Raw genomic sequence first — 15,309 nt, forward strand, 5'->3', positions numbered from 1 at the left:
GCTTATTGTCAACATTCGATCCTTTGAGGCGATCTAGGGAAAATATCTTACCTTAGAAGATACCATTAGATTCCAAATTAGAGAAAATGCTTCATGCATAAGTGAGGAAGGAGCAGCAGAGGCCAAATCATAGTAGAAGCAACTGCATAAGAACCACACACAGTGGCCTTCCAAATCAAATTCATCATTCCCAATCCCTCATAGAGCATGCCCCTCTAGGAGTGACAAGAGATAACTAACCTTATCAACCTCACCCTCCCTTAAATTCTACATAAATGAAAATTCCATGAACCACTTGGAAAAGCCTGAGACTTTAAAATATCCCGATGAAAAAGCAACATTAAGATTTTGCAAAAAACAAGAGGGTAACAGAAACCACAAACAAATCTTTTGAGTTAACAAATGATTGTAATGACTGCCAAAAAGCACATTGGGTAAGGAATATACTTTTTTGCAAACAAAAAAATGCCAAAGAAAGTCAACTAGCATCTTAATCTTTCAAGATGTCTGAGTCAAGGAAATGGCTATCTAAGCATTAATTTTTATAAACACATTGAATAAACTTGTGAGAATGATTTGGAGATGCTATGTTAGAAAAATTGCCAAATGTTCCTACAATCTCTGGCATTGTATATCAAAGGCAACAAAACCAAAACCCATATTGCTCAATAGGTTTATAAGGGACAGGATAATCGCAAGATAACTGAGATATACAGTCCACTTTGTACCCCATGAACTTCCCCCGTCCACTATAAATCATCCCTCTCACCATTTGCACAATAATTTACATGAGCCAAACAATACTATGCCTATGCGATCCTTTTTTTTTTTTATAAAGATGTATTTATATTAACAAAAGAAAAAATTACAAAGGAGGAGGGAGCAGACCCCTAACAACAAGCAATTGCAGGGTTGCTCCCTATGCCTATGTGATCCTCATAAAATAATTAGCAAACACTTTGAAAAATGGCCAGAATACAACAGTCCCAAGGGAAAATATAGAAAGGTTAGACAAAGAATACACAAATAGAGGCCAGTATTCAAAATGGATTGAAGTCCCATCAAATATGTGTTGCCAACAGGCTTCACTGCTTGTCAGAAAGCCACTAGCTTGTACCATCCCTAGGTGTGCGATTCTAGAACAGTCAATTTAATTTAAGAATTACCTGAAAATGGCTGAGAATGTCATTGTTGATAAATCTTTTAATGACCATAAACTATTTAAAGAGTCAGTGCAAAGCATGTCATCACATTGGAAATTAAGTAGTTATAGGTCTTGCATATCATTTCAAGAGATTTCCATGAGAGGTCCCAGATAATTTGGACAGGGAACTCGGAATATAGAAAAACATTCTACTCACATCCTGGTCCATTTGTAAGTTAACATCATCAAGAGTTTTACTCATGTCACTCATCAAAGCATGCTTCTGATGACCATAGTAGTCCCAAACACAAACCTGCACCATATCATGAAAAGGAAAATAAAACAATCTTCTTAGACTGCAAGAAGAATGAAGATAACAAAATCATAGTTGAATCGAGGATTTTAACTGGCTCGGGAGATAAATTCTCACTTGCTCTGAGATCAGATCAAAAATCAGACAAGCTCTTCTATGGAGTTCTCTTACTGTTTCCTGAAAAAATTAAAAAAAAAAATTATAAGAACGCTAATGCAGCCAACAAGTCCCTGCAATTTTCAAAACGTATAAAAAAAATCATATTCCACAACATAGTCCAGCAGTACTAAGTTTTTGACAAGTATGCAAAAACGCAACCACAAATTTTCCCAATAAAAATCACAGTGTTTTTGCGAGTTAGGTAGTGCGATGGAGAATGGTAGTGCGACTCAGCATTGAAGAGCGAGAGTGGATTTCCATGAAGGAGCACTGTTAGAAGATGGGCTCAAGCCCACGAGCTCAAGACAAGAAACCCACACGTCAAAGGAGTGGCATATGTGTAAAATATGGTACTTTCCATAAAGATGGCATAGAAGTGTAAATATGTGTTCCTTTTATGTCTTTTGTTTTATCAAGTTGTAGCCCTAAGGGTATTGTAAAACTATAAATAAAGGCATTGGCTAAGAGGTAGGGCATTGAAGCACTCTCCTCTCTTTCCACAAATTCGTCCAGCCCTCATTTTTCTTTTTGACGCAACCCTCTTCTCCCTTAATCCAAACTCTCTTCTTCCACGTTCTTCTTCTTCTCTTCTCCTTCTCCCTTCTTCTTCTTTCTTGTTGATCTAAAGTTCCTTTCATGATATCCTAAATTCTACATGGTATCAGAGCAAGGAGTTTAGGATCTCTTCATGGAGTTATTATGAAATCTGTTCAAGAAGTTGTAAAAGGAGTTCAGTCATAAAGAGATAAGTTCATTATCTTCTTATTTACGTTTTTTTTTGTTTCCTTTTCTTATTTACATACTCCTTTTTACTGTTTTTCTTTACTTCTTGAATTTTGAGTCACATCAAGTCAAGATAAATCTTTATATGTTGTAAAGATTTATTTCTATGACTAAATTGAGGTTATAATCTTGACTCCTTGTAAATCAATTACAAGAGTGATCAAGAACATTTGCTGTTTGCATCTTATTAAAATTGATGGGGGAAATTCAATTACCTTTATGTAATTTGGATCCATCTCATTTGAGGTAGAATTCCAGCACATGTTGTTGTATCTTCTCCTACTTTAAGTTGCTCATGGGTTTGTGTTGTGTTGTTGGATGCCCATTACATGTTTGATGAAATGCCAATAGCCATTTACCCTTTGTAGTTCCGTTTTTTTTAACTTCAACAATTGAATTTTTTTCTTATGTTGAAGTCTCCCATGAGCTGAAGATAAATCTCTTCCAAGTGTCTTGGTTTGTCATTAAATCTTCTCTAAATTTTTGTCTATTGCTCGTTTGTGTTGGAGTTTGGATTTAGGCCTAATCGGTTGCATCTACTTTCTTCTCTTTATTCTTATGAATACAAGAGAAGTTGAGTGATGGCTGGATGTTATTATCACTTTCTAAAGGCACAAATTTGTTGATAATTTGGTGCTTGCCCTTGTGAAAGAAATTGGTTCTTGTTCTCTTTTGTTGGTGATTGATTTGGTCTACGGGTTCTTCAAATTACATAGAGTAATTGTTCTTTGAAGAAGGCCTTTTCCCTTGACCTCCATATTTTACTTGCCTCATCATGGAGATTGGATACAATAGTAATAAGAGTGATATACTCCGTATTACTACAATTCCACTTAGAGGTCTCTCCAATTACATGAGCTGGTCACAATCAGTTCGGAGGGTTCTTATTACTCGTGACCACTTGAGCCACATTGTTAACTTTCCTCCTCTGATTGATGATGAAGATGCGTCCTACCACAAGTGGGTTAAGGATGATAACATGGTGATAAGTTGGCTCATTAATAGCATGCGCCTTCCTCGGCCCTCTATTGTTCCAGAGAGAACGATCATGGAGAGGAGCTTTTTGTGAAGAGATTCATTGGAAAAATCAAATTATTAGTTAGTAAAATGAGACAATTGTATTCCCAAATGGGATGGGCCCTGGGCATTAAATAGGGGAGGCATAAGCGCTGCTGATAAAATGGTTGTGGAGATACAGCACTAACAAAGAGGCTCTTTGGTGTCGGATTGCAATTGTGAAATAAAACTACAACCCAAACAACTAGGTCCCTTCTACCAACCCCAATAGGCGTATTCCTCTCTCTGGAAACGCATCCTTGCCCTCCTTGATTCAAAAGCAGCTTCAGATTTAAAGTCAGGTCAGAACAGGTCAAGACACCGGATCTCCCATTATGGACTGACTGCTGGGTAAACCAAAAGCCCCTCAGCAAGCTTTCCCGTTTCTTTACGCTCTGAACAGCAATAATTATATCATGATAGCATCAGCAAAAAACATGCAACAGCTAGAAGCTTGGGCTTCACAGAAAACTATTAGCAAAGGAGGTCAAATGTGCCTCACTCTCTCCACTCCACACTTGAGAACCACTACATCAGCAATCATGAAGAGGATCTGATTATCTGGAAAAATTTGCACAAGTGGCAAATTCTCAGTGCCTTCCTGCCATAAGAAGCTCACCCCTCAGCGACCCCCATGATGCTGCAGCTATGGTTTGGAAACTCCTTGGAACACACAAGGCTCTCTTTTTTTCTGCTGGCGTGCTGCAAGAAAAAGATATTAACGTAAGACAATCTTCAGAGAAGAGGCACTCCTATAGTCAACTCTCGCTGCAAGCTTTGAGATGATGCTGAAGAGACCACAAACCATCTTCTTCAATGTCCATTCACCTCAAAGGTTTTGCACCCTTTCCTCCAGCTTTTTGGCACCAGTTTTTGCATTCCTGCCACATTTCCAGATATTATAATGCAATTTTGCATGATGCCCATCTTGGGAAAATGATGTGGAAGATTGGTTTGACCATGAAGCCATGGTGTACATGGAAAGAGTGAAACAATAGGGTCTTCAGAGGGGTCTCAAAGAATGCTCACCAGGTAGGGGAAGTAACAATTAGGTACATCATCACTTGGTTGTGCACCCAGGAAAAAATTTCACAGTTTAATGGCTCGTACATGCTGGCAAATTGGAAAAACATTGCTCAACTCACAGTTCCTAAAAACAAAAGTATTGAGGTTTGGGTCCCTCCCTCCTCGAGGATACTGAAATTGAATTTCAATGGACGTGCAAAGGGCTGCCTGGGACCAGCTGATTTGAGGAGAGCAGGTGGGGTGTCATCCGAAATTGGAATGGATTGGTGATTGCCATGTAGGCTGGCCCAATTACCTGTGCTAACACCTTAGATGCAGAAACTCTTACCCTTCTTCATGGGCTATGCCTCATAGGGAACACTCCCACTGTTCCTTCACTCTTCCTTTATTGCTGAGGGAGATTCTAAGACGGTGATCAGTTCATGTATGGGGAACACTCAAGCCACTTTGAAGACTACTGCTTCACTGGGATGAGATTCTGGACCTCGCCCATGGCCTCAAACATCACTTGGAGCCACGTTCCCAGATCAGCAAATGGAGAAGCCAATAAAAAACCGAAGGGGGTTTTCTATGAATATACTTGGATAAGCTAGGAATAGGTGTAATATACTTGTATTCTGTAAGCTTTTTCTTGATTATAGTATGAGCTGAGCTCATTCTGTAATTTTATGCTTTTCTGGTTGCTCTCCCTGTTTTATAGGGAGATGCAGTTGTACATCCACCTTTAATATCAAGTCTCGCAATTTCAAAAAAATACATAAAGGAAATTTCCTATATTCAAATTAAAAAGTTACATCCAAAATAAAATATTTATGCAGTATCTCAGATACATCAAAAAGTCAGATAAAAAAATGACACATGAATGTGGCAGTACTCTTGCGCAAGTCAACAGAATCTGATGTCAAGTTTTAGAAGGTCATCTATTAAACTCTTTTCAGTTGTATATATGAAAAAGAATGCTTTCGATGCAGAAACCTCCTATTCACCAAATTATGAGGAAAGGAAATCAAAATAAATTCAGTTCAGAAAACTCACACTTGGAAGTCAAAACCAATTAGATTCAATGCAACAACTGTCACCACTTATTCAAATATATCCACACAAAGAGAAAATGAGTCCAAATGTCCGCACCAAAAAACCAGACAAGATCAAAATTTGATGGAGGAACTGCACCTTCTTGCTTATTCTGATTACTGCCTGATCCCCTTTTGGCATCACAAGAAGCTGAAGCCGTAGAGGATATACCTCTACGGCTAATTCCATGTAAGAGACACCAGAACTTATAGCTTTCCGGGCCAATGCAGGCCCTCCTCCATACCTGAGGTCAAAGAGTTTATCATATTTACTCATTCGCTTACTTCACTGCAAGATCAACTTTCTCAGATGGATCATTAAACAGTAAAACATTGCTTTGATAGAAAAACATAAGAAACTTCAGGTAAAAAAACTACCTAACTGGCATTGTATCAATGTATAATGCATTCAACTTTGTAAATAAAGATGAGAAGTGATGAATTAAGAGAGAGAGAGAGAGATGTAAAGAGGTCCAAAATGAATGTACAAGAAATCAAAAACAAAAATAAGTAACTAAAGCAGCTAGAAGAAGAATGTGATAACCAAAAAAGAAAATGAACAAATCAATGAGCAAAAAAGGAACAAATAATTTCTTAATTTTTTATGAAGAAAACCTTTGAGGAACAAATAATGCATTCAGTACATTAAATAACAGAGTATTTTGGTCATTTTACATGTTCTATAATAATCGATAGTTGGGTCAGTGAAATTAGATATTTTTTAGAAGTCTATGGTTCAAATTAGTTATGTGATTTTAAGTGATGAGGGGCAATTATGTAATCTGACTATAAGTCACTTACGCCATGAATAAAAGAGAGAGGAATCTCTACTCTCGTGCTTTCTCAAATTGAGCTCTCCTCTTCTCTATCTCTTCTTCTCTCTTCTATCTTCCTTCTTCAATTTTTTTCATCTTTTTCACAGTAATTATAAGGAAAATAAAAGCAAGAAAAATGAGAAGTAAATGTAATAGATTTAAATGAAAGATGCAAAATTTCTTCTTTTTGGAATAACAAGAGAGCGAGTATTTCATTTTTTAAATAACGAGAGATTTTATTAAAAATGAAGAAGCAAGTCAACAAGCAGCCAGGCGGTGAAACCATTCATAACAAGATGTTGGAGAAAAGCCCCCTCCTTCCCAAGAAAATCAGCCACCCCATTTTCTGTGAAAACATGATACCCGAGAGATGGAAAAACAACTCAAGAGGACCATGATCTGTTCAAGAAAGAAGTTAAATCTCCAGGGGATGTCAATACTTCTGTTACACCACCTAATGACTAAAGCAGAATCTCCCTCGACCATTGGCAGACCAGAAGTGCAGTATAGCTTGAAGATTTTTAACCCAGTTAGGACAGACCTGATTACGACTTTGTTGGAGTCCACAACCCAAAGTGGGCCAAAGTAAGAGAGCAGCATCCTGACCCGAATTCAGAACACACCCCAGCACCCTGCAGGGCCTGGGTTGCCCATGGAGCTAAAGTCAAAGTTCAGCTTTATGGCACTATGGGAGACGTCTAAGATGAGCTCCTAGGAGGGTGATAGTGAAAGAGGCCAACAAAGGAAGTCCCCAAACGCTTCTAAGAACAGCCTCCAAAATTTCAAGGAAGTCCTTAAGTATTCCCAGCTCAGAATAACAACTGCAAAGCTTGGCTTTCAGAGCAGAGAGGGAGGAATACTTAATGAAGAAGGCTCTCTTTTTTCTCTCTTTCCAAATGGTCCAAGGAACAAGGGTGTTGCAAACTTCCCACTTATCACAACTTATACCAGGAAAGGGGTAGAAAGCACCTGGCACATGAAACCTAAGAAAGAGGCCAAGAGGCATGAGAAGGAACAGATTTCCACATGATGCTGGTAAAAAAGTGGTGGAAAAGAAGGTGGTCAATGGATTCATACTCGATGTTTTTTTTTAAATGAGGATTCATACTCGATGTTACTGCCTGTAAATAAGGTAAAGGCCACTAATACCTCTTTGCGTGTGGTTATTGGTGATCAAAATCTTTCCACAGAGTGAACACCACATGAAAAAGAGGACCTTAGTACGGTTCAAGCAGCTTCCAAGTGAAAGAGGCAGGGAGGCTAGAAGGAGATGGGCCATTGAGGAGAGCCTTGTAGCAAGAAGAACTGAGAACTTGTCACGCACTTCCAAATTAAGCCATCCTCCTCATCACCAATGCGAAAAAATTTGTCAAGTAAGGCAAGAAGGCTGCTAACTCCCATCTTTTCCCCTTGTTCAGATTTCCTCTAAAATCAAAGATCCAGTTAAGCCTTGAGCCATTTCTGGACAGAAGGTTACAAATAGACGCATTGGGATTCTTGACCACACTGAAGAGCCTCAAAAAGAAGACCAAGAGACAAGAGTCACCATCCAAACTAACTCTAAAAGCTGTCATATTTCCCCAAATTGAATCTGAGGTCCACAAAGAATTTTTTAAGCTTGCACATTTGCTTCCAAATACAACCAATTGTGATTGGTGGAAAACCAGACCAGCTGGGGCAATCTATATTTTCACACCATCATTCATGACACCAAGGTTCTTGGGAAGATAGACCTGGTCCCAATTGACTATATGAAAACCAGATGCGCTACCACTGCCTTTCCAACATAAGCATCTTAAAAGCCGCTCAATTCCATTGGCAATGCTGGCTAATCAAGAGAGGCAGGCAAGGTAGTAAATGTGGAGACCAAAGAGGGTGCATTTTAGAAGGACAACGTGCTCAGCTTTGGAGAGAAAACAGCCTTTTGAGAACGAAGGTAACATTAAAACCTCTGCACAATTGGTCTCCAAATGGTTTCGTTTGAGCTGGAGGAGAAGAAGGAAAGGCTGAGGTAGGATTATGAGAAGAGAGGAGATTTCCAACCAAGAGCAAGGACAACTTGGTTGAGCATAGTAGAGGGGATGTGGAAGCCAAGGCAGAGGATTTGGACTAGTTGATTTTTGTAGCCCTTAATGATATCAAAGAGAAGGCTTGGAGGTTATTCACTTGTTCCGTGGAACCAGAGCATAAAACAGATGGTATCGTCAGCAAACTGGATAAGGAAGACATCAAGGGCATTGGAAGGGATCATGGGAAGGACCCATCCGATTTGTTTGGCAGCAATGGAGAGAAATGGAAGACATCTCCGATGATGCAGAAGAGGAAGGATGAGAGGGGGTCACCTGACCTGAGACCGCAGAACCTTTTAAGAAACCGCAAGTGGTACCATTATGAGGGGGGGAAATTAGGCAGAGGTGTAGCTAGAATGTATATAGCTGAAACATGACTATTAGTAAATGAGGTAAATTTTTCAATTTCATACTATTCATAAAGCTGTGGAGCAAAAAATGTCAAATGTGTTTTCAAATGTTAAATATTTTTCTGAATGTTGAATATTGAGTGGTACCATTTTTCAGAAAACGAAAAATTGGCTGTTTCTAACGGAATACAAACAGTGTATGACTTGGCTTGTGAAAATGGAACACCGTTAATGGCCTATTCTTAAACATACTGATAGAAGCAGAAGCAAGAAGAGGAATGAAAGAATGAATCTCAACACATCATCTTAGAGAAGCCTAGTTCAACCTTATAAATGGATACATAGAAATCATTGAAGGTGTTCATTTCATAGCTTTCCAGTTGGATGGTTTCAAGCTACGATTGAAAAGCCCGATTTCCCAATTCTGCCACTGAATATGATAGCAGAAACAACAATTTTAAGTATCTCTGATGGATCATGCTAGATAGTCCAACTTATTTAATTTTGTCATAAAAACCAATGAAAATTGAGAACAAACTGATGTGAACTCTTGCATAAGGCATCTCATGAAGGAACATCCAATCACATATTCCACATTAATTATACTAAAGAATTCATGTTCACTGTCCATTGGCCATAGTAAGCAGTGGGGGATAAAATATGTTGGGCATTATGGTACAAATGCAGAAGATGTACAAAAATGCATAAAGCTGGTTTACCATAAGTGCATATTTGTATTCCTCCAGCTGATATAATAATAAAACAATAATAACAGGATACTGAATATAAGGTCCTCATTTGGACACATTATTAAACATGTATGTACGCCTCCATGACAATTTATCACTCAATATATTCAAATATACAAAACCTAAAAGTTGCAAAATTGGATGAATTTGATAGTTGTCACAGCAAAGTTTGTTGTTTGGAGAAGAAAAAGAAACTCATTGCCCCATCAATTCTTTTTAACAGCCTACCCTTCTAAACTAGAATACCACAGGGAAGAAGTTGTTGGCAGCTTTATTAATGCCCATATGCCATCACAAATTTCTCATTCAAAATACTTAAATCTACAATCATTATTGAAAAAAAAGGTCGTAACTTCAATTTCCATCGTGACATCAAGGGGGGTTGTTTGGATATTAAAAGCAAATTCCTGGCATTCAAATAGTAATAATAATAAATTTGTTGCCGCATCATTTGTTTTTAACAATGTATCCCTTTAAGTGAGAATGAAATAAGAAGTAAGTTGTCAGAAGTTTTTGTAATGCCCATATTTCATCTAACGTTTCTTTCACCATTATGAACTCACCAAACATAAAGTTGCTTCCAAACTTCTTCAGGAAGCAATATATAATCACGCCCTTCTACTAGAGCATCATGGAGTTCAATTTCCCCATTGGAGTCCTCAGATGTCACATCATAAATTAGATCAGAATTATCAATACCCGGAGGCCTCTTTGCAGTAGTTAAACCTGCTGATTCACAATAATCCGCACCATACAAAGATAATCCATCTGCAATTATATTTGAAGTATCTTGGTTCACATAATCAAGCCAATCCCGCCACCATCTGGCAATAACCAATTGAAGGGAAGTGTTCAGAAAGTCTATAAGATTTGCTAAGATAAGATCACAATAATAACACAATAATAACACAAAATAACACAAAATAACTCTTTGTACACTCAGCCACATATTTGCAACTGCTAGCATATCCCTTTTTTATAAAATAAAAGAACTTCATATGATAACATATGTATGATGAACACTAAAAGTTATGTGGATACAATGGTATTGCTATACTTTTTTCCATTTTAAAATATGGCATTCCTTTTCAGGACTGTGCTTTAATATGACCAACATGTTGTTCGCAACATTGTTATCAAACCCAACCCTGACTAACCGATTGAAACAGGTTCAATAGGACCCAATCCCTCTACCGGGTAAGAATATATGATCGGGAATAAGGTCGAAACCTGGTTGACCAAGCTGAGTTTACTCAATCAACTAACTGACCTGGCCCGATCAGCATGGTCAACGTTGAGCAAGTGAGAACTAAGTAATAGGAGAAGGAGGTGAATGCACTTCCCAAATCTCTGTCTCTCTGCGCCCCCCCCACCACCCCCCCCCCCCCCCCTCCCCCCCCTCCCCCCGGCTTTGACACCAGTGGGAGAGAAGACTTCACCATCAGCAACAGGGCCCTCCTCCAACAGCCCCAAAAATAAAGGAGAAGGAGAGGAGCAGCTGCCCTCCCCTTCTCTCATCCTCTCTATATATACAGAGAAAGGGGCCTCTCCCTCCCCCCTTCGCTGCAATAGAGCAAAACAGGGGATAACTCCTTCATTGCAAAAAGATGGTGGGGATGGAGGCATACCCCCACCACTGCCCCCCTTTATTTTGTTAAAAGGGAAAGAGAACAGGGTCCATACCCTGCCAAGTGCCAGCAAGGAGGAGGAGGGAAGAAGCACTCCCTACCATCAACAGGTAAGGGAGGGGTCCCCACCTTCACCTTTGCCAAACTCTGCCTTCTCTTCGGCAGATTGGGGGAAAATTTCTTCCCAGATTGTATTTTTAATTTTAAATTTGAAAAAATTCTACAACATCTGACAATGTGATCACTGGTTCAACCAGTGGTCAAACCTAATTGAACCACTGTCATTCACACCTGGTCAAGTTAACCGGGCCAGGTCCAATAACACTGGTTCGCATTTAACCATACCGAAACTAGAGAGAAATGAAAATGGAAGGAAAAAGTTTAGGTGTAATGCTGTGAACAGCATTAAGATGAGTATTGAGCATCCATGGCGTATGGCTAGAAGATTCAGAGGACCAACAAACATGTGTCCCTTGATTGAGATACGAACACAAGTTCCACTAAAGCTGTCCAAGTTTGTAATGGCTCAATTTCATTGCATAAAAATGGAAAGGAAATGTTGTGAATAGCCTTTGTATCTACTTGCATTTGCACTCCTGCATCAGAAGCCTGCAGAATACGACGCATACTTCCTTGAAACACATCTAATGAAGTGTCATCGAACATAATGGAGTGTAACTCCACCCAAACCCGTCTTCAATTCCTATAAACATTTTCAGCCTCCTGCACTCATCAAGCACTTTCGCAGAAATAAACTATCAACCCCAGATCAGGCGAATACACCATTCAGCAAGAAAATTTCATACCGCTTATAAGAGCAACAAATACGAAAAAACAAACCAGAGACATCCACTCAGAACCGCCAAAGACTAACCATATGAACTGTTTAGCCAAAAATCCATAAACTGAGAGAACTCTCACCAAATTCATAATTGGATAATAGATTAAAACAGAGAGAAATTGAGGCGTTAAAGCTAGGGTTTTCACCTGTGAGTAATCAGATAAAATGTATCCCCTTCCTTGCATTGAGCCTCCGCAGACACAGTAATTTCTCTGATCACAAGTCTCTCCCCTTCCGGCGTTAATTCATCTGTTTGCATTTCTCCGACACTTGTGCTTGCGACTTCCCGCTGTCCCCGTCTTTCCGGGCTCCGCTGCGTTAGTCTTGTACAGTTGTGTTCCGGGTGCGCGGAGCTTTAATCTGGGCACGCCTTTGCTGTCAGGTAACCGTAGCCGTTGTAAGTTGGACGCCACATGAATAGATCTGACCCTAATGGGGAGTTAGTATTAGACGTTATAGAGATCCATAAGGTGTCGTGCTTTTGCTTGCTATATTCAGTTCTTCACTCAAGAATGTCTTTTGTGGTTTTTTTTTTTATACTCCTCTTACTCTAGCTTGGAGAAAAAAAATATTGTAGATACCTAACTCGTCGCATATAGTAGTTAAAATCTTTAATATCACTGATTTTGTAAGAATGTCATAGGATACATCTCGAACTGGCATCAAAGTAATTATCTTCCCCGTGTTAAGGAGGTGGCAAAGGAGGTAATGTAAAGGTCTTCTCATTAGGATGACATAAGTATATAATTATCTAAGATGATGTATGTCTACTTATGTGTTTTTTTTCAAAACTTATAGCTTTAAGGGCATTATAGTCATTATAAACTTTATTCTACAACTATAAATAGAGGTTCAAAGCATGTTAAGTTTCCCCTCCACTATTTCAAAATCATCCTTATAAATGTTTCCTTTCCCAAACTCTCTCTCTACATCTCACTAGCCAAGTTCTCTCTTTTTTTTCTCTTTTCTTCTTTTGCTACCTTGGTCGAGGACCTTGTCATTGGATCTAAATTCAATATGGTATCAGAGTAGTAGATTTAAAATCACCACATCAAGATGAAAATTTGAAAGGCGCAATTGATCAAGTTTCACATAGAGTTCTTCTTGTTGATGAAACAATTTTGTTCTTGCGCCAAAAGTTTTTCTTTTTTTCTCATGAAATTATTGTTGATAGTTATTTATTGTTGGAATTATGGATTCAAATATACTGTTTATAAAATAAAATTACCATGATTCATATTTCGTGTGACCCACTTCTAGATGTTTTGTCATTGGATGTTCAGTACAACTAAGTTTCTATATTTTTTCATAATTGTTTTGGATTTTTTGGCTAATTATTTGTGAATGGAAATAAGCCTAATTTAGGCTTATTTGGTTCTGGCACCGCAGGCGGGCCTGCCAATGTGCGCGGGCTGCTGGTGCAGGCTACTGCGCAGGCTGCTACGTGTGGGCTGCTGTCAGCGGACCTGCTGGTGCAGGCTTGCCAATGTGCAAGCTTGGGCGGTCCGGGTCGGTAATGACCTAGAACCATGAACCAAACCGGGTTATTGCTAATATAATGAGCCATAACGTGTTTTAAGTGTTTATTTTTACCCATAATTGTATTTTGAATAGAATTTCCATGTTATTTGGCTATTTGAAGTTTTTATAATTAGTGTTATTGATTGCCTTGTTATATATTTATGTATTTGTATGTGAAAATTAACTTAATTATATAATTTCCAAAATCCCTAAAGGGTAATGCATTTTGTATAGATTAAATTAATTTTATGTGTTTATTTTGAGTATAATTTGTTTTATGAGTTATACTAGTTTTATTATATGATTAGCAAAATCCCCAAAGGGTAATGCGAATTGTATAATTAGATTAGTATGTTGTAAATTAATTCATATGAATCCCCAAAGGGTAAATGGGCATACTCGATGGCTGAAATGATTGTATAACTATGTATATTCTCCCAAATATTGAAATATTTTATGGATGACAGGAATATCTAGTAGTGGACATAATTTTGTTGAGTCCCTAAAGAAAAATACACTTGATGGGACTAATTATCGTCACAACGGGTTGACTTAATGCTACGAGGCTATAGGTTTGATAAGATTATCAAAGTGGATACTCCTCCTCAAAGACCTTCCCGAATAAACTACCTCGATAATCTGAAACAGTATAAGAAGGACCTTAGAAAATTCAAGGAATGTGATAATGCTAATGAAATTTCTAGGTCACATATTCTTGGGGCTCTAAGTGAGACTCTCTTGATGACTTATTTTCATGTCCCCACTACAAAAGAGATTCTCGACCAGATTGAGGCAAAATATGGTAAAAAGTCGTCTACTCACATCAATAACTTATGGCAAAAGTTCACTCGTGCCAAATGCAAAGAAAATGCTGATGTGAGAAAACATGTAAATGACATGCTTGCCATGGCAGATGAGTTACAATATCATGGTAGACCAATGGATGGAGAAACTAAAGTGATCACCATTATCAACTCTTTACCCAAATCTCTCAAATATATTCAAGATTTTTATTCTTTGTCCAATACAAAGTGGACTATATTTGATTTGGTTAATATGATCAACCACCAGTCTGAAAGACTCAATCCAAGTATTGGGTTAGATAAACCTTCACCTAGAGCTAACCTAGTTTTGAAGCCGAAGAAGAAGAATTTTAAGAAAAAGGGACAAAACTTTCGATTTCAAAACATCAAGGACAAAAAGGTCAATCAACAAAGGGTTGAAGTACATGCAAATCAACGTGTTTGCTTCTTCTGTAATAAGCCAAGACATATAAAGAAGTATTGTAGGGCTTTGAAAACCATGCAAGAAGGGCAACAGGAGAACACCAGTGAGTCCTTATCTCTTGAAACTTGTACTATTTATATCAAACCTTTTAGTTGGTGGGCTAATTCTGGTGCAATTGTTCATGTATCGAATGAGTTGCAGGGCTTCAAGGAGCTAAGAAAGATTGAGGACAAAACAAACTTTATTTACATGGGAAATGATGAAAAAGCCATTGTGGAAGGCGTGGGAACTTACCGGGTAAAACTTGTTGATAATAAGTTTTTTGATTTAGAAGATTGTTTTTATGCTTCTTCTATGAGAAGAAGTCTATTATCTGTATCTTGTCTTGAGAAACTTGGATTTACATTTTACTTTGGAAATGGAAAGTTTCTTATGTTACAAGATGATAAAGTTATTTTGAGAGGTTTTCGAAATTTTGGTCTATATCAATTGCAACTTAGTGGAAACATGGTGTTCAATGTTTCTACTTCTTCGGATATTAAAGAAAATGAATTG

General features: G+C 38.2%; 1 protein-coding gene across 3 annotated transcripts in view; it reads right to left on the minus strand.

Moving 5' to 3' along the window:
- LOC137951981 (ubiquitin carboxyl-terminal hydrolase 5) overlaps window positions 1-12,437 on the minus strand; it is a 37,203-nt gene extending 24,766 nt beyond the window's left edge. Inside the window, exons 1-5 of one of the 3 annotated variants that reach the window (XM_068799012.1) lie at window positions 12,153-12,437; window positions 10,101-10,361; window positions 5,655-5,799; window positions 1,575-1,634; window positions 1,362-1,457 (exon numbers count right to left, since the gene is read on the minus strand). In XM_068799012.1, coding sequence (XP_068655113.1) covers window positions 1,362-1,457; window positions 1,575-1,634; window positions 5,655-5,799; window positions 10,101-10,361; window positions 12,153-12,265 — 675 coding nt within the window. In that variant the 5' untranslated portion in view covers window positions 12,266-12,437. Of the gene's footprint in view, window positions 1-1,361; window positions 1,458-1,574; window positions 1,635-5,654; window positions 5,800-10,100; window positions 10,362-12,152 lie in introns of those variants that run through there. The other 2 variants (XM_068799019.1, XM_068799027.1) reach the window with 2 other exon arrangements.
- Window positions 12,438-15,309: the final 2,872 nt, after the last annotated feature.

The sequence above is a fragment of the Aristolochia californica genome, unplaced genomic scaffold (assembly GCF_029961685.1).
Source record: "Aristolochia californica isolate CCGP_79_NKW_82.1479 unplaced genomic scaffold, dmAriCali1.0.hap1 SCAF_1, whole genome shotgun sequence".
In the NCBI taxonomy this organism is placed as follows: Eukaryota; Viridiplantae; Streptophyta; class Magnoliopsida; order Piperales; family Aristolochiaceae; genus Aristolochia; species Aristolochia californica.